This window comes from Ictidomys tridecemlineatus, chromosome 13, assembly GCF_052094955.1.
Source record: "Ictidomys tridecemlineatus isolate mIctTri1 chromosome 13, mIctTri1.hap1, whole genome shotgun sequence".
Classification (NCBI taxonomy): domain Eukaryota; kingdom Metazoa; phylum Chordata; class Mammalia; order Rodentia; family Sciuridae; genus Ictidomys; species Ictidomys tridecemlineatus.
Genome location: NC_135489.1, coordinates 733,124 through 753,572, shown reverse-complemented (window position 1 = coordinate 753,572; position 20,449 = coordinate 733,124). Strand labels below are relative to the sequence as shown.

Sequence of the window (20,449 nt, the reverse complement as noted above, 5' to 3'; positions counted from 1 at the left end):
AGTATGGTACTGCATAAAGAAAGACACAGATGGATGGATAGAGTTGAGAGGCCATAAGGAAAGCTTTTTGTTTGTTTGTTTTGTAGTCAGCTGGCTTTGACAAAGATGTCAAAGCATTCCTTGGGAAAAGGAACAAACTGTAAAAAAAAAAAAAAAAAAAAAGTTGCTGTGCAAGAAATGAAGTTGAATTCCTTCCTTCCATCATAAACAAAATAGAGTAGATCACAGACCTAAATGTAAACATTAGAATTGTAGTATTTTAAGTTTCTCAGTCTTCAGAAATTAATCTGAGTTTTCCCTTTCATTCTTCTCAGTTCGGAATGAATAAGCAACCAATAAAAGGCTTTTAGGAATCTAGAGCTTTACAAGGTGGCTGGGCCCATGGCTTAGTGGTAGAGAGCCTGCTTCACACATTGAGAGACACTGGGCTCGATCCTCAGCACCACATCAAAATAAATAAAATAAACATAGAGCTTTACAGCTCAAACCTAAAACATCAGTAATCTTTTGGATGATTTTCAACTAAATGTACATATGTAACAGTACATTGAGTATCTTAGCATCTGTCTAGATATGTCTGTGATAATGAGCACTACGTTTCTGAGCCATATACACAGAATCGCTCAAGATTTTTCTAAAGGGTGATAAGAAGAAAAGCATAATAAATAGCATTGTGGAAGTTGAGAGCCTCAGCACTGAAATATGTTCAGCAGACTTAACAAGGACAGTAACCAGGGCTGGGGTTGTGACTCAGTGGTAGAGAGCTCGCCTAGCATGAACGAGGTACCAGATTTGATCCTCAGCACCACATAAATGAAAAATAGAGATATTTTGTCTACCTAAAACTTAAGAATAAATATTTTAAAAGGACAGTAATCAGAGTGCTGGGTTAGAAAAGTAGACACTTCAGAGCCCCAGCATCTTTGTCTAAAAGTGGTCTGAATGGAGTGATTGTAATCCTGTGTCTTTGTTTGGGGAAATACTTGTTGTTCATGTAGACTTATTGCATTTGGAAAAGCCAAATTTTTCTTCTCTAATAATTTCTGAAAAAGGATGCCCCAAATTAAATGGTATATCATGATTCATTACAAGCAATAACTTGAGTAGGTCACAGTCCACCCCCTTGCTTCCTGGCCACCATGAGATGACTGCTTTCCTCCTTCGTCCCTCTGCCATTAAATTCTGCCTTATTCAGACCCAGAACCAAGGAGTAATAACCACTGACTGAAAGTCTGAAACTATGAGCCCCACAGAAACTTTCTCTCCTCCAAGTTGTTCTTGTCAGGCATTTGTTCACAGTGAGGAAAAGCTGACTAAGGCAGCCCATACACGTACGTTCAGAAGATCTTTGGTAGGGCGTCTGCAGCCGTGAGCCAGGAAGCCCCCCTACTGCACCTCCAACACAGCTAAGGAGCATCTCAGCCCACCTAGCTGCTGCCTGCAGTGATATAAATTACTCTTCAAAGACAAATTATTCATTAAATCCAGAATATTTTATTATACTAATATTTAATCTCAAAACTTAAATATGGAAGCATCAGCAAATTTCATGTGAATAATAGAACTTGGCTGTTTTTTAATAAGGAAACAGGTGTCAAAGTTGGTTTATCACCTGGCAAATGGTTACATAACTACCAAACCCTAACAACACAATTTAGGGCATCCTAACAACGTTATGCCTAAACTTCTCTCTTGATTGTGATAACTGTTCACAATGCTGCTTCCCCACCTCACCATCCATGCATAATCTCTGTCTGAGCTCCTGAATGGCTACAGAAGCACCAAGGGAAGAAGGGGTTCTACAGTAGTTCATTGCTGCACATTCTTTCCATATTCATAGGGCAGTCAAGCTCCTATGTTCTGTGAACACATTAAGTAAATCACTTGCATCTCATGTGTTTTTGAATATTGCATGAAATATGCATGACCCAGCTTTTCTACAGTCCTGATGATTATCCCTTTTGATGCCTCTGATGTAAATAAGCACTTCCTGGTAGCTGTCTTTCCGAAGCTCCCCAAAGGAGAGTGTGTTCTATCTTGCAGGTGATACAAAGGTATGCCCAGAACTCACCACATCTCTAGTGTCTATTCCTTGGCCTAACAGTACATAATTTTTCAAGATAGGCTGTCTTAAAGCTGATGGGCATGTCGACTAGGTTCCCATTGGTGTCTTCCTCAGCTGTGCTCTCCACTGTGACTGTGAAGATGGCGACCCTGCTTCCTGGTGTTAAGCCTGTCTCTTTCCGAACAGGCAGAAGTTGCATTCATGCCATATAACAGATCTGGGAAGCAGAACCTAGAGCTCTTCATTTAACTAGAGCCCTGCCCACTGTTGCAGGTGGAGCACCTCTCCTCCCACGGTCAGCATCAACACAGCGAGAAGAACAGCATGCAGGTACCTGGTGCATCAGCGGAACATCCTGGTTGCACAGTTAGCTCTCTGAGAACAGGCAGGTGCAGACCAAGATCCAGAGCTGAGGCCTTCCTTATGCAGTGCTATGTTTTTGTCCTAGGAACTCTCACCCAGAATGAGATGACATTCAGGCGGCTCCATCTGGGCACTGTCTCCTATGGAGCTGACACAATGGATGAGATCCAGACCCACGTCCTGAGCTCCTATGCACAGGTACGTGATTCATTTCTCCAGGAGCTATTCTCTAGGGAGGAGCTAAGACCCTGTTGAGCTACACTGGGCCTGTGTTATATCTCCGATGGTTATATCTTATTACAGTATCACTTACATCATTAATTCTAATATTTTAATCCAGAAGTAGTTTTCAGTAAGCATTTCTTTATCAATGTAGTCACAAAAGGGATAGAGGGCCTAAATCAATTACTTACATTTTTTCTTAGTGAATTATTTGTTAAAAAGGGTAATTCAATAAGCAGAATTTTGAAGAATACTCACTAGATAACTGTCTTTAGTATGTTTCTTAACAGTCCCTTTGTTTTTCTACATAGTAAATGAAACTTGAGCTCAAAATTTTAAAGAAATTCTTTTTTCATTAAACAAAAATATAGTTCTATAAGTCCTCATATACCTATCATTCAACACTCAACAATTTTCAGTACCTAAAGGATTCTATAGTTATTCTTTCTCATCATGTTTTGAAGTGATGCTCAAAAATCATACTATTATCTGAAAATTATTTATTACATGTCTATAATAGACAAAGATTTGGGGTTTGGTAAGAATTACAACCTCCCAAGAGTTCTCTGGGTGTCGGCAGGAATTGTGTGTGCTTTTTTTGTTTTTTGTTTTTTTCTGTACAAGAGATGAACCCAGAGGCACTTAACCACAGAGCCACATCCCCAGCCCCCTTTTTTAATTTTATTTCTGTTTATTTATTTATTTTGAGATAGGGTCTCGCTAAGTTGCCGAGACTGACTTTGAACTCGCAATCCTCCTGCCTCAGCCTCCTGAGCCACTGGGATTCAGGCCTGTGCCACCACTCCTGGCTAGGAATTATGTGACCTCTGTGATCTATTCCTGGGTCTGGCTGCTTCTCACAGTATGTGTTTCTAACATTAAACTGTGTGTAGATCAGATGGAAGGTTCTCACAGCCCTGGCCCCAAGTAGTATTTGAATCTCATTCATTTGGATTTTTTTCTATCTGTCATAATTTTGAAGTCACTGATTCAGTATAATTAAACCTAGCGGTTCAAGGCCATGTATTTAACATGCCAGGTACAAAACTGTGGTCTGTTACGAATTTCCCCTTCTTAGGTCACTTCTCTGCCTGTTTGTTGGTTTGCTCTGAGTGCAGTAATCATATCACCTTGAGTCCAGGCCTTGGGTTTCAAGAAGTGCATAGCTTAGCTGGGTGGTCAGAGCTCAGGTCTTGTTGTCCAAACTTGTGACCCCAGCCCAGAGCCAGGGAACGTCTCACATGTACTCATTCTCTCCAGAAGGCTTGGCGCAAACTAGGCTGAATTGCACTTTGCCTTTGCAGTTCTCCACTGTGACAGGTCAGAATCCCATTGCCGGTAGTGGGTACTAGTATTTGGAAACCTCTCCTCTGAGTTGCTACCAGTCGGCATGTATTATACCTTTGAGGGTTGCCACATTTTCGTGTGTGTGTGTGTGTGTGTGTGTGTTCTTTGTATTTATTAATTCATTCATTCATTTGCAGTGCTCCCTAGCACCTCATGAATACTGGGCATGTGTTCTACCAGAGAGCCACATCCCTAGCCATAGATTATTCATTAATAGAAAAGAAATCTGAAACAAAGGAGTAAAGCTTCCCTTCTCCCCTAGAATTCTGTGTCTATATTGAAGTAGTGCCTACATACATCTGTTTTTCTAAAATTAATCTATATTATCCATGAATATGGTTTTAGTGGTTCCAAGTAAGTCATTTTAACAGCAAAAGTTAAAAGCAGAAAAGATCAAAAATGGTTACAAAGACAGATATTTAAAGTTTATACCTAAGAGGACTTTAAAGGTTATTTCTACTAAAAGCTATCTATCTGTACACAGTACTTTGTGTGTGAAGTTGATGTCATCTTTGTTTTGTGTTCTGCTTTGTTAGTGAGATGACAGTGGTCTAGTAGATCCACTGTAATGCAGCACAGATCTTTTATAACCTGGTTACATTCCCCTCTGGAAGCACTTGGTGATGGAGGGCATAGTCTTTAATGGAATTTGTGTGGAATTAGATTGTGTAGGCATCAGTAAGCATAATTCAGAAAAGGGGAGCGGCTGGACCTCTCTGCTGCAGGGGCAGTGGCATTGGGAACCCAGTGCAGGTGTGGGGCTGGCAGCTCTGGAGGGCAGTGAAGGGCAGTACAGGCCGAGCACCAGGTAGACCCTCACTAAGTAGTAGAAGACTTGAAGTTCAGTGGCTCTCTACACCCAGTCCAGTTTCTTAAGATTGTCATGAACTGTCTGAAGTTACTAGGAGAAATGAGTGCAGATCCTATTGGGGTTAAGACAGTGTTCTGCAACATGCTGCTCAGGCAGGAGGTGAATCACAGGAGTTGTCACTTGGGGTGACAATTCACTCACACTGCTAGGTCTGATGAGAGCCAGACGTAGTCACTGCACACAGTGGGCAGCTGCTTTGAGATACAAGGGGTCATTTCCTCTGAAGGAACCCACAACTTCACAGGACTGCATCTCATTACCATTAGATGCAAACCTGATGCGCCAGTTCAGAGACGTACAGCCAGGTATGCTTGTGGTATGCAGGGAGGAGTGTTATAAGCTCCATCCAACTCTCAGCTTTATACCAGTTCGTCCATAGCATTATTTGAGAAAGCAGAAAGATGTTGTGGCACCGTTGCCATTCCATTTAGTTGTCTAACTTGCTCTGTGTTCAGAAGCAAAGAACAGGAATTATTCAGGGTGTAGCAAAGTCATGCCACAGATGAAGTGAGGTAAAGTAAAAAGAAGTGGTCGGGTTTTAAGTTATAGCAACTATCTTGGTATGCTCAACAACCTAGAAATCCCAAAGCACTTTACATTCCTAAGACAGAAAAGTAGCTCAGCTGTGTAAGACACAGACAACCACTCTTCTTACCCTAGCAATTTCTTTTAGCTTACAAAATAACAGGTGTCAATAATCCCTGTGTCAGCATCTAGTTTTCTTTTTGGCCCATAATTATGTAACATCCTTCATCTTAAAGGTTCATCCTCAAACTGGTGGAAACAACCCCAGTTCAACCCCACCAAGAAGAGCCCAGTCTTCAACTCCCAAAGTCAGGAAGAGTGTCAGCAGTCGAGTCCACGAGGCAGTGAAAGCCATCGCCCTATGCCACAATGTGACCCCCGTGTATGAGTCCCAGGCTGGTGTCACTGGGGAGACTGAGTCTGCCGAGGCAGACCAAGACTTCAGTGACGAGAACCGCACCTACCAGGCGTCCAGCCCGGACGAGGTGAGTTGTGCTCCTTAGAAACTCTTGCTTCAGGAAGTAGTTTTTCATGGTGCAGAGCCCTCTGACCTCTGTGCGCTGGCGCTCTCTGGCATGGGGAGCAAGGACTGCGTCCCAGCCTCCATAACTGCTCTGTCTGCAAAGGTAAGAACTGTCTGCCCGGATTAGTGCATGCACTCCTCTGTCCTAAACTGTTCCTACCTCCCAGGGTAGCTGAGGATTAATTACGGGAAATAACATGAGAAAAACATGAGTTTTGAGTTTTATAAACTAACTTGTGACAAAGGCAGATCTACATAAAGCTGTTGAAACTTGGGACTGTTATACACTCTGTCATCCAGTTTTTTTCCTCATCTCCAAATGAATCATCAGACTTACATATTAAATATCCAGGTATTTTGTCAGAATTTAGATACAGTGTATCTATAAGAGAACTCGTGCTGGGCGTGGTGGCTGACGCCTATGATTCGGGAGATTGAGACAGGAGGATTGCATGTTCAAGACCAGACTCCCAGCAACTTGACAGGACCTTGAATAGAAATAAAAAGGACTGGGGATGTAGCTCAGAGACAAAACACCCCTGGATTTAATGCTCAGTATTAAAAAAGATAGAAAATTAGTATCTAAATAATTTCAAAATTTAAGAGACATGGTAAAAATTTTAAATAAGGTAAATTAAACCTTTCTACCTTTACATCATTCTTAATAATTTTTAGAGTGGTAAGATTCATTACTAAATTTTTTTAATACCTCTGCGGTCTTAGCATATTTCATGTACAGCTTGGTATATACTCTGTGCCCTCGAGGAACTCGAGATGGAATAGTCAGACCAGCTGTGGAATCAGGGTAAATCCCTTGTCAAACTGGGTCACATATGTGAGTAATCGGAGGGAAAATGGCCGTAATCAAAGTGAAAAGAGGAACTCAGACCCGTATTCTCAAGAGAGGGGACTGTTGGTTCTGGCGAGCAGGTTTATTGCAGAGGAGAAGTCTCTGCTCTGTAAAGCATTTTAGTCCAGAAGCAAGGTGTGCCTCTCACCCACCCTCACAGTGCTGGGCTGTCAAATGTGGAGGTATCACAGGTCTCACCAGTACTTTTCTAAGAAAAATGAGAACGTGTACACCCAGCCACTTGAACACATGTGTTCACAGAATTGTAGCCAACAGGTGGAAACAGCCTCAACTGTAAGTGGAGGGGCAGAAGGTGGTCTGCCCACACAGCAGAGGAGCAGCCAGTCCTGGAAAGAATGCTGCAGCACGGAACCTGGGGAATGTACATTCAGTCACAGGAGGCCACATGGCCTGCGATTCCATGTATACAAAACATCAGAACAAGGAGGGTGCCGGGAAACAGCCAGAGAGTGATGGCAACAGGTCAGGACATCTTTTTAGGGAGAGAAAATGTTCTAAAACTGACGATTGTGATGAGCGCACAGCTCTGTGCATGTACAGAACCCAATAAGTTTGAATGGTGCTGCGGTGTACAGACTGCGGCCTCACAAAGCCACAAAAGAGAAGCTTCAGAGTGAGTAGACAGGCCACACAGAAGGAAAGGGCACTGACCCCAGGGCTGCTGCACAGCTAGCCAGCAGACCTGAAGGAGTGTGGGGCACAGGGCATCGAGGACAGAGAGGCCTGAGAGCACACTGCCGAGGAGAGCAGAACCTTGCCCAGAGGGGTGACAGCAGGTGAGCACAAGGAGGGTGGTACGTGTGCCACGGAGTGCAGCACTTGACCCATACGTCTATTTTGCCAGTGACGGTCACACAGAAGATACAGCTTGAGAAACTTGTCAGGAAAGGGTCTTCATGAACAACCAGAACAAGTTCCCCACCCCAGGAAGATGGGAGTGAGCAGATGTTTGTGCACAGAGAATGGAGAGGGAGCCCCACTCCTTCCCGGTGCGGAGGGCCCCACCAGGGGTAGAACGTCACCCAGAATCAGGTCTCCCTTATCTCCTGCAGGCTCTGGAAACAGAAGGGTTCTACTTGTTTGGGTTAGAAGAAAACAGTGCCATCATTTCCTTTCTCCACAAGGGCGCTGTGACTGTGTCTCTCCTGGGGCAGGATGGGGTTTCATGTCAGCAGAGTTCTCAGTTCTGTCTGGATGCAGACAGGTGGGTGCCTAGGCTTTTCCCTTAGTAAATCATCTTTTAACACATACACACACTAGCACCTGACTCCACCAGCGCCAGTCATTCTTGAGAGGTGTGGGGCTGGCAGCTGTCCAGAGATGAGGAGCTGTGTCCTGCAGATCGTTCTCTGAGCTTGCCGTCAGGTTGAAGACTGATGCTGATATGAGATAAATGGGTGGTCTTGAAGACGTGTCACCCTCTTCTGGTGTTCTAAGGTTCTCCAGTACTTCTGGAGGTAGTGGCTCTTCGTGGTTCCTCCTGAAGTTGGTCCGTGGGATTTAAGACTTATGGCCCCAGTTGCCTTTTTCTGGCACATAATGATAAGGAGTAGTGAAATGAAAGCCTAAGTGTACCAGCAGATTTGTGATACTTCACAAAGCGAATGTCACTGCTGTCTTTGAAACAAGCCACAGCACTGGAAGTTCAACAGGAGCTGATTCCTGAAGTGTGGCAAGGCACATCCAAAGTTGAGAAGGCGTTTGTCCTTGTGGTACATAATGAAACTGACGAGGAACCGGGTCTTTCTTCTCAGAGGACACCGACACAATCTGCGATAACTGGGGTTTGTTGAACTGTTGGGATTTCCCAGAGGCTCCAGAGTGGAAAGAGGGGAAGCTGGGGTATGGGACTGAGCAGCATCCCTTGCTCCTGCTTTCACTGCAGCGACTCTTCTCAGCCCTGCAGCTGATGGCCCAGCGTTTAGGTCCCCTCTGCCACAGCCCCCCTTGTCTCCTGAGTCATGTCGATCAGTGAATCCGCCCAATCTCTGGTAGCTGTTTCAGTACAACTTGTGGGATCGTGTGTGTGTCAAGGTCTGTTGTTCAGTGGTAGGGAACTTAGGAGAACACCATGTCTCCATAACCAGGAGCAGAGTGGGGACCCAGAACTGACAGGCTGCGTGGGTAAACATACAGGACTCACCAAGTGCCATCTTCTTGGCTGAGGGCCACCAGGTGCCACCTTCTTGGCAAAGACTTTGAGACAGATGTGGGCAAAGGCTTTGAGACAGAAGTTATAACTGCCTTTTGAAGGGAAGAAAGCCTTTTCCTGTGAAGACAGGGCTGAGTGCTTTCACTGCAGCGACTCTTCTCTGTATGTGCTGTTGCCGAGCGACTAGAGGTTCTCACTCACATGATCCCACGTTGGCGAAGAGCTACTTCCTGGCTGTAGTGTCAGGCACTGGGGCCGGAGACCTTCCAAGGAGCATGACATTGAAGATTTTAAAATACTGCACTGTGGGGGCTGGGGTTGTGGCTCAGTTGTAAAGTATTCGCCTAGCACGTGCGAGGTGCTGGGTTCAAGCCTCAGCACCACATAAAAATAAATAAATAAAACAAAGGTATTATGTCCAACTACAACTTAAAAAAAAATGCACTGTGGGTTTACCTTATTTCCTGCCAAAAATTCAAATTTTGTTAAAAGTATGTGGGACTTTTTTTAAAGTTTTTACATATCATAATACCTTTTAAACCTTAACCTAGGAATTTGCAATAGAGGTTTCATTGATTCAAAAATTACTAAAAATTTAGAGAAGTTATAACATGAAATTTATTAATCTTATATGTAACTTTTTTGACCTGTTTGGAAATTGGACAGTTATTGAAAGTTGCAGAACATTAAGTAATTTTTTTAAATCCCTGATATATATTTTAAATTTGAAAATGAAAACAGTAAACTTCATCATAATTTTTAAAGAGCTGTATTGATGCAATGTTTGCAAATCCCCAAAGCCTCAGGAAAATAATCTAAATGGTTCATTATTTAGCTTATTGAACTTTGCTGCAGTTAGGTTGACGGATGATAGCAATGTTTCCCAATCACCCAAGTACTGTTTTAAAAGCATTTTTTATTGAATAAAGTGCTTAGAATATTGCACCCTGGAGCTTTATTTAGGGAAATGGTTCGATTGATGTTTTCTGTTTAACCTCAGCTTTGACCTATCACAACATATATGGTTAATAAGCTGCAGCATCATTTAAGAGACCTGACTAGTTCCATGCATTCCTTATCAACGCCACACTCTTACAGCCCTCTTGGTTATGGTGCCAGTGTCATCTCATCCAGAGAAAGAGTGTCATTTGTTAGGCAGAATGCCCTGGTGTTTTGAGTCTCTGGCTGCCACCGTTGGCTGTTCTTCACAGTGTATGCAGCCTTGCTTCCCATTTTCCTAGAAGCAGAAAGGATCTTTTATCTTACCTACACATGCACACAGATGAATTTTTATTAAACAAATAATGGAATTCTGGAGGAATTCATCATAAGTGCAAAGGTCCTTGCTTGCAGTGGTGTGAGTACCGGGACGCTGGAGGTGTGCAGAGAGTCGCGCTGGTGTCTGTGTGGACAGCCTTGTGGTGTTCAGGATGGGAGGCTGCTTATGCCCTGCCCATTGTTTCTTATGATAAGGGATCAATATTTCATTTTCTCTAGGAGAGCAGAAGGTTCTGCTTCCTGTCGTTTGTCTCTCTCCAGGCTCAGCATAGCCCCAGCCGAGAGATGTCAAGTGCTCCCTGGAAATTCCTTCCTGATTTACAGCCAGTCCCTCTGGTTGGCACACCCATCCCGTGCAGTTGCAGTAAGCCTGTGTGGAGTACATACATGTCTTATGTGATCATGAAGGACTTTAGCTCAGGTCCTCCAAGGACCGGGGCCTAGTAGGACAGATTTGCAGAGACTCTGCTGCTCTGGTCCAAGCAGGTTGGCTGTGGATTTTAATGTCCGCCTGGCTCTATAGCACCCTTTTCCCCACTGTGGCTCCATGTCTTCTCAGCAGTAAGTTCTGCGTTTAAATATTATGCCAAAATGTGGCTATCGTTGCCTTGCTTCAGCACTGATGTGCAAGAATCAGCTAGAATTAATGACAAACCACAAGTGGGTTACTTAAAATTAGAGGAACATTACATCCTAATAGCATTGCTTTTGGATTTACAGAAGTCAGTGCTAATATATGGGGCGTGCTGTATTTTTTAATTCATTTTATTGTGTGTGCCCATTGAAGCAAGACTAATTGTGGTGTCTGTCAATATATTTGTGAGGCGCAAATCACTGTCAGTGGCACAAAGCCTTCACTCTGCGACCTTCAGGACCAGTGGAGAGTAAATACTACGTGGCCTGTCTGTGAATATCGATCAGCAGCTTTTCCAGATGATCAGATTGCATTTTAAGTTAATAATCCCATTAAATTAGAACAACGATTGTGATAACCACAATCAAAAATGATGAGTTGTCAGTGATTAAATTATGATTTATAAAGTACATAGTAAAAATGTATTCTCAGAGCAGAGCTGGCAGCCACATGTATATAATTGCTAATATGATAAGGGAAATTCTGCTAGGCTTTTCAAGAATAATTGCACAGAAGGTTCTGGATAATGGAATTACAGAGGAAAATTGATAAAATCTTGCTCCATGTTTTACTTCCTCCATGTGAAGTGACTCTTGGTTGTACCTTTCTGCACTGCTCGCTCAGTGTGACTGACTGTGGAAACACAGAGTTGGGCCCAGCTGCCCATTGGCCTGTGGAGAAGGAGACAGCTCAGGCTCTCACATGAGAAGGTTTTTTTTTTTTTTTTTTTTTTTTTTTTGGTACCAGGGATTGAACTCAGGGGCACTGAACCACTGGGCCACATCCCCAGCCCTGTTTGGTAATTTATTTATTTAGACACAGCATCTCACTGAGTTGCTTAGGGTCTTGCTAAGTTGTTGAGGCTGGCTTTGAACTCACCATCCTCCTGCCTCAGCCTCCTGAGCTGCTGGGATTACAGGTGTGTGCCATCGCACCCAGCAAGGCTTTTTTCACACATTTTAGTTATTGGTTTACCTTTGATTTATTATCAGTGATCACATAATGTTTCAGAAACTTCTAAAATCTCAGTACTCAGAGAAATAGCATTTGAAATACAGTAAGCCTCAATGTTCTCAGCTGTTATTTTATGTTTCAGAGAAAAATATCCCAGGGATGATGTCCTGTTATGTCAGGCAGCAGTGAATTCCATTCTAATATAGATGCACTTGATGACTGTTTGATAAGCCACTCTCCCAGTGTTTTGAGTACTTAACAACATTGTCTAAACAGATCAGCCAAGTAACAGGGCTAGAACCTCAGTCTCACCAGAAAGCCATGCTTGAGTACAAGACAGGCTTGGCCACTGTGTGTCCAGTGGGGTGGCCTCTGGCATCCCTGACATCACCCAGACAAAAGGCAAAGGGGCCAGGGTTGTGGCACAGTGACAGGAGTGCTTGCCTAGCATGTCTAGGTCCTGAGTTCTATTCCCAGTACCACCCAAAAAGGAGCAGGGATTGGGGACGGGGATGTTCACTCAGCTCCCAAATGCAAGGGCTGTGCTGACTGGAAGAATAAGCAGCCAGAGGCCTTCTGAGCCAGACCTGGGAGTTGCCACACACTCCTCTGTGTATCCTGTTAAAAGACACCACACGCAGTGTGCAGTCTGGCCAGGCACAGAGAAGGGTGACCTAAGCAGAGCCTGTGAAGTGGGCTGCTGTCCAGAGGCCCTGATGGAAAGCTCTCAGCAAGCACCAAGGGGCGTCCAGGGCGAGGGGTAGCCAGGGAGGCTTCAGTTCCTCTGCATGGGGAATGCTTTGCAGTCCACCAAGAAAGGGGAACATTTGACTTTGCATCCAACCAGTGATAGGGAGAAAAAAAAAGACAAGAACAAAGAGAGAAAAACAGCAAGTGACATTGAGAAAGCAGCTGTTCAGAAGCTAGTTCTTTGACAGGCTGATGAAATTGGAAAATCGTTGGTAAAAATGGCAGGTGAGGGCTGGTTTGTGGTTCAGTGGCAGAGCGCTTGCTTCACACATGTGAGGCCCTGGGTTTGATCCTCAGCACTACATAAAAATAAGTAAACAAAATAAAAATATTGTTAAAAGATAACTAAAAATTTGAAAAATGTATTTTAAAAAATGGCAAGTGAAACAAACCTGAATACAAAAATCTCAGTAGAATAAATAGTCCTAGAAAAATATGAATTAGCAAATTTGGGTCTAAAGAAACCTGAAGAGACCAGAGAAGAATTTCAGAAATCAAAACAGCTTTAGAATCAACAGTTTTATAGGTCAATGGTTTTGAGCCACAAATAAGTGCTACACTGTAAACAACTTTGTGGAGCAAGAAGTTTCCAGAGCCATCCAGCTCATCCTAGGAAGCCACCTTCATCCTAACCCTGAAGTCTTACCAAGATTATGTGTGTGTGTGTGTAAGTGTAATTATATATACATTACTAGAAAGAAATTTACAGATGACTCTTATGAATAGAGGTAGAAATCCTAAAAGACAATATTGAGTTAAATCTTAAGGAATATTAAATGAATAATATGTTATGACCAAGTAGCGAGTATAAGAAGGATTTGGTGGTTAATACAACTTTACAAATCAGGTCATTGGAGACTCCAGAAAAAAAATATTTATGTTACAATTCAGTAAATATTTTTGATCAAAACAAAACTAGCTCAGAAATATCTGATGGTAGTAAATTCAAACCAGAAAGGCACTTTGCTCACATGTGAAGGCAGTTCCCAGAGCATGCTCCAGAGGTGCCCCACAACCATTTCTGCTACAGTGAACACAAGACAAGCTCATCTGTGATCCCCAGTGCCACTGAGCACCGCAGGAGAGTCCTTGGTCTGCATTCCGTGCTGGAAGGGTCCCTAGTACCAGGAGGACTACTGGGAGGAGCACTGGGCCAGCCTTGGTGGCTTACCCCCTACCTCGGGAGGTAGCTCATGAGCCAGAGTGAACAGAGGGCATGTTCCCATGTGTTGCTGATGGCACATCTTCCCCAAAGCTCCCCAGTGCTCACTGAAATGCCCTAAGGTACCTCAGATCCCATTTCTACTATAGCAGTTCTATTTTAATTCTAAACCTTCCCACAAGGACACTCTAGGCCATATGGCTTTAGTAGTAAATTCTGCCACATTAATGGGGAAATAAGACCCATTCTATACAAACTCTTCTGAAACATAAAGGGGAAAAGACACTTCTCAGGTAATTTTATGCCGCCATTGTTAAACTGATACCAAAATCAGATGAAGGTAGTAGAAAAAAGACTGCAGTACCACTTGGGACACAGGTACAAACATCTGTCACCAAATATAAGCAGGTCATATCCAACAGCATGGTTCTGTAGTTGCATCAAACACAAATCATGGGTGAGGGTCACACCATCTGAAACAAATAACCTCTCTGTGCATTAGGAGAGAAGGAGAAATCTTCAGCTTCATGAGGAGCATCTGTGAAAAGCCCTGTGGTCAGCATGACAGTGGAGGAAAACAGGATTTCTTTAAATGTGCAGAGCAAGGCAAAGATGTCCTCTCACACCAACCAGTCTGCATTGTACGCAAGCTCCTGGCCAGAGCAGCAGGAGGAAAGGAGAAGTTCAAGGTGTACCACTTGGAGCAGAGCAATGAGTCTACCCTTCTTTGTAGATGATGTGATCATCTGCATAGAAAATCCCAAAGACTGCAAAAGTTACTTAGATCTAAAAATGAATTTACCGAGAGTATACATTATGATGTCCACATACAAAAATAAGTTGTATTTTTATATACTAGGTGTGAGCAACTAAAAACTGGATGCTCAAGGAATTGAACACAGAAAGGCCGCCTTTTAAAGAGTGCTCAAAACAACTGGACAGCCATATACCAAAACAGCTTCCACCCATGCCTCTTTCCAACAATAGCAGTTACTTTAAGTGGGACATTGAAAGGAAAGCGAGGAACTGGGAGATAGGCAAGCAAGAAATGAAAGACCAGGCTGAGATACACAGGAGAGTTTGTTTGTCAGAGCTGACGAATAAAGGCCGTCTCTCCATAGCTGGAGAGAGGCAAAGCACGCTTGAGTCCTGGGACTTTTATGGGGCAGGCTCAGGGATTAGAGCCAGGTGAGTCCTAATGCTGGAGGTTGTAGGTGGGGTTAGTCTGAGGGAGTGGAGGGCCTTTCTCAGAAAAGCCCTTGGGCAGGAAAGCAAAACTTTTTCTTAAGATGGCCATCCAGATGCTAAGCAAGGACTTACCTTAAACTAAGATTAAAACCTGAAGGACTAAAGTTTACAGAAGCAAACTAGGACAGATATTTGTAGCCTTAAGCTAGTTAGGTAATGATTTCTCAGGACACAGAAAGTACAGATAACAAAAGGAAAAATTGATTAATTCGATTTTAGAATAAAAATCTTACATTCTTCAAAAGACATTTTTAAGAAAATGAAGACAAGCCACGAACTTGTAGAAATCATTTGCAAAATACATATATCTGTAAAAGACTGGTAAACAAAACACATGAATTTCAACTCAGTTTTAAAAAAAAAACTGTTTAACCTTGGCAAGAGATTTGAATAACTATATCACCAAAGAGATAGGGATATAGGCCACAAAAACACTGCATGTGGGATGTAATACAGAGAAGTATTAGGGTGCCCAGAGAGATCTGTGTGTATGGGGATGAGCCTGCCACTGTCCCAGTCAGAAGACACTTGGCCTCTGATCCTTGGAGAAGTGGCTGGTTCTAGGACTGGGTTACAAGTGACAATGTGAACTTTGAGAATCTGGTAGTGCCAGAAAATAAAGAAAGGCTCCAAATAAGAAGCAGTTGACAAAACCCCACCACCTTGCTGAGATTATGTCCAGTGGACACTAGAGCCAACTGAAAAAGCTCCCAGTGGCTGGAGCTGGGACAACTTAAGCATCAAAGTAGGAAAAGCATTATTGGATTAGAACCCAAAGTATAGAATGAGTGTGAATGAGTCCTCACTGGTGTGAATAAATGACTGTAAATAAACTGAACTGAACGCATAGATCTCCCGCTGCAGAGGAATTCCTGTGCAGAAGAGGGGAGTATAGTTCCCCACTCTTTCGGTCGAAGAGAACAGTGTTGGACAGGGCAAATAAAAGTCACTTTCAGTGGAGACAGCTACAGACACACCTAGCCAGGTGATCTAGAGCCAACACCAGCAGCTGCGTCATCCTGGATCAGATCTGAAGAGATGTTCTTGTTAGTTGAGGAGCAGGCTGAACAAATGTTAGCTGCAGGGTGGTCTGAACCCTCAACCCCACTCAAGACTGAACCTTCAACCTCCACCCGTCTGGTGCAACAGGAACCCACATCTGACCCTTCCCCCTGAAGGCAGAAGATGACACCCTTAGCAACTACTTATGATCCAATCACTGTACACCAACAAGTCAGCTTGCCAGACCCAGAGACCCCATTAGATTTTGGGTATAAAAACTCTCTCCTCCTGCCCCCCCCCCACCCTTGCATGCATGTTCTCTCTCTCTTGCGCTTTGCTCGATTCTCTCTCTCTCTCCCCCTCCCCCTCTTTCTTCTCTCTTTCTCTCTCCCCCTCCCCCTCTTTCTTCTCCTCTCTCTCTCCCCTCCCCCTCTTTCTTCTCTCTCTCTCTCTCTCTTTCTTCCCTATTAATCAGACACTGCTGCAGTAAAGATCTCTTGGTCTCTCTGAGTGTCATGGGCACCTTCCTTTCACTTCTGGGGTCTTCCTCCCCATTTTACACATAACCCAGGCTAACCCTGAGGATAATCAACAGAGTCACATCGAGAGATATTTTACGGAAGAACGTTCAAACAGTTCTTTCGAACTGTCATATCATCATCCAGCACAGTCCCGCAATCCCAGCAGCTCAGAGCCTCAGGTAGGATTGCAAGTAATTTAGCAAGGCCCTAGGTAAATTAGTGAGATTCTGCCTTAAAAAATAAAAGGGCACACACACACACACACACACACACACAAAACAACTTTGACATCATCAAAATACAAGGAAAATTTGAGAAATTTTCTAAAAAATATGGATCCTGGATGGAATGCTGGAACAGAAAGAGGAGTTGTGTGAAAACTGTTGCCAAAAGCTTGGTCCTTGTCCAATGCCAATCTAATAACAAGGACATGATTTTGAGAAAAAGGAAAAAGAAGGTTTATTGCTTTGCTAGCAAAGGAGAAACACGGGGACTCCTGTCCCAGAGGCTGTGATTCTTCCCATCAGCAGGAACAAGGGGCTTTTAAAGAGGGGACTCAAAGGCTACATTCCACATGCTCTCTGTTGGAGTTGCAATTTCACTGTTAATTTGGGAGATTGTCATTTTTGAGAGCTTCTGGTGCTGTCCCCAAGATATGGATTACTTGTTCCTGTGGTGGGTGTGTGCTCAAGGACAGGTAACTCTGCCTAGGATGGGGAAGAAAGGTAATCCTGTTTCCCCTGAGATTAGGGATGGGGAGAGATTAAGGAGGAGCAGGGAAAGAGGAAGAGAAAGAAATATGTCCATTTTAAAAGGGTTGTTGGACTGGGGTTGTGGCTCAGTGGTAGAGCACTTGCCTGGCATGTGTGAGACCCAAGGTTTAATCCTCAGAACCACATATAAATTTTAAAAAATAAAATAAAAAGATCCTTGGCAACTAAAAAATATATTTTAAAATTTTTAAAAAGTAAATAGAGCAGCAAGGACTATATTCAAAACATAAATTTGACCACTGTTACAAAACTGAGGCCATCTGAGCAAACTATGGTTTTTAAGTTTTTAAAAATATAACCTGCTCTTTGCTCAGATCTTACTGATAACTTGAGAACACACTGATGTGTCCACCCTGAAAAAAAAACTACCAAATAAGTGTTGAATTTTTCTAAAGCTCTCGGTCCTTTTTTGTAATGATTTCACAGTGATGGCTGAAGCAGTTTTTCTCTTCCTGCTATTCCATCTTGTCATTCTGTAATGTAAGACTATAGTGTAATTGCACATGTGGCATGATTTCAGACCTTACAAGGTCATTTGGTGACATTTCCTTAGCAGAGCTAGGAGCACAGTCCAGGATTGTGTCTTCTTTTACTTTTGTCCTCTGAAATGGGAATAATGTTAAGATGGAGCACACAGATTTCATCACCATTCCATCGCTATTCTGGCAAGAGTGAGTGTTCCAAACTGCCCTTTCACCAAGACCTGCTTAGGACTTTCCTGGGGTGTTCTTTATCGTTGATACCATTGGTTACCGGTGACCAGTCCTGCTCCCTCACATGTTGAAGGTATAGCCTTAGAGGAACACGCCAAGGCAAGCACATAAAGCAGGATTCATTTAAAAGGGGGTAACATGTTACCTTCTCCCCAAGAGGGAGAAGGGGCCATAGCGGGGTGTCCTGGTGTACCAAGAAGCGAGGCCTTCTGTCTTCTTTACATGTCCTAGGCTTGCTGTGTTCTCCTGCTCTCTTCCCCTTAGCTCTTCTTCCTGACTAGGCCCAGGAAAAGCTCGGTGGGATAGCCCAAAGGTGGGAAACAGGTGGGCTGAAGGGGAAATTGCTGGATGGAGCAGCCCTGGACACGTTGCTTTAGAAATGTACGTGTAGTTTATTATCAATTATTTATTTATCACAATGCTAGTGATTGAGGCCAGGGGCCTCATGTACACTGGGCGAGGGATGTACCACTAAGCCACATCTCCAGTCCCAAAAGTGTGTGAATTTTAATCACTTAAATTCTCGGAATAGAATCAAACTGTCTGTGCCATTGACATTTTCTTTGCTTTTGTTTCTGTATTTAACATCACTGGATATAGTTTATTTCTCAGGGTCTTCTAAGAAAGACACCACTGATATATTCACATACATAGAATTCTAGAAGGCTTCTCACTCCTCAACTCCCCATTCACTCTATGCCAGTCCCAGCGCAGCAGACCTGCTAGAGCTGGCCTAGGATGTGGCATCTAAGCCTGCCTGACTTCCACAAGGAAGCCAGGCCTGTGTGATGCTGAAGGCGGGCATGAATTCATAGCAGCAGCTTTGAAGGTATCCCTGGTCCTCCTCTGAGGTTACTTCTTTATATGCTTAATCCAGAAGTATTTTTTTTATTATTATTAGTTGTTCAAAACATTACAAAGCTCTTGACATATCATATTTCATACATTTTTTTAAAAGAGAGAGTGAAAGAGGAGAGAGAGTGAGAGAGAGAGAGAATTTTTAATATTTATTTTTCAGTTTTCGGCGGACACAACATCTTTGTTGGCATGTGGTGCTGAGGATCGAACCCGGGCCGCACGCATGCCAGGCGAGCGCGCTACCGCTTGAGCCACATCCCCAGCCCATATTTCATACATTTGATTCAAGCAGATTATGAACTCCCATTTTTACCCAGTATACATATTGCAGATTCACATTGGTTACACATCCACTTTTTTACATGCTGCCATTTACTTTTCTGCCCAACACCAAGCCAGTTAAATTAGGATAGTAATTAATGCATCTCTCTTGTGAAAAACTTGAATACTTTTTTTTCTGGTTGGCATTATATAGAGTTAATCCTCAAAATGATTGCTGATTAAAGACGTTTGGATGGAACACTGCGCTAGGTGTAGGATTTTTCCTATAAGCTGCTAACTCAAAGGGGTGTGAAACCAAGCGTAAACTAAACAATAAACAGATGTAGTCACCAAATATAGAATGCCTGGGTCTGACTTCAGTGGGGCACCCAGAGATGATAGGCTGTCTGTGGAAAGGTACAATTTATAGGTCACAGCATAATGGGAACCTTTCACTGTGCAAATTGAAAATTAACCTTGGGAGTATTGGGTCATTTGCAGTTTCTGAAGAAGTCGTACCGGAAAAACGTGTAGCATTTCCATCTCATTTCAGGTGTGCTCTCCTCCCTCCTGGCAGAGTCGGTTCTGTTGTCATCCTTGTGGTTTTTTTCAAAACTGTAATTTGGAATGTGTTGTTGATGTGCTCAAGTATAGTACTGGATCATCACAGATGATTTTAGCCTCTTGGTACACTTGAGTCTCTTAGTAACACCCTAGAGGCTCAGAGTAGAGTTCCGATTCCAGTTCCTATCCTCTCGGCACTGGTGATGGGCCAGTTGGCATTTAGCACAGCCTTAGCCAGCAGGGGACACCAGTGCTGAGAGGATAGGCACATGTTGCTGCTGCTGTATGGCACACTTCCTATACCCAAAACCTAGGGTACAGGAAGCCATCTGATATTCTCAAGGGCACACATTCCTGCAGCCCAGCCAAGTCCTGCAAGTAGGAGTTTCTAGCCCTTGCATCCCTGCCACCGGGAGATGATGGCCTCCTGGCTACTGTGACCTGCGGGCTTTGTCACTGCCTGCATAGAGGGTAAGCCCTTCACCACCGGCTCGCAGGACTTGAGAACTTGTGGTTTTCCACAGCATTTGAGAAGCATTAAGCATGCCATCTGTTACTGTTTGTATGATTTCTCTTCTGGAAAGAGTACACAGAGATATTACTGAGATCATCAAAATGGACAAAATTTGCTGATTTCACTTATTTTCCACAAAAGGGAGAAGTATCTGTTACGTATGAAGAGCGGGGAGCTTGGAGCTGATAAGGTGAAGTTCCAGTCCTCTCAGAGCAGCCTGCTGTCAGTAGGCTGCACTTCAGTGTGACTCAACTTGCCCAGAATACACCAGGAGGCTG

General features: G+C 43.4%; 1 protein-coding gene across 2 annotated transcripts in view; it reads left to right on the top strand.

The window, feature by feature from the left end:
- Positions 1-20,449, top strand: part of Atp9b (ATPase phospholipid transporting 9B) — a 254,916-nt gene that overhangs the window by 197,496 nt on the left and 36,971 nt on the right. For both annotated transcript variants that reach the window (XM_078029853.1, XM_078029852.1), the window contains exons 14-15: positions 2,514-2,626; positions 5,630-5,878. In XM_078029853.1, the coding sequence (XP_077885979.1) occupies positions 2,514-2,626; positions 5,630-5,878 (362 nt within the window). The remainder of the gene's footprint in view (positions 1-2,513; positions 2,627-5,629; positions 5,879-20,449) is intronic.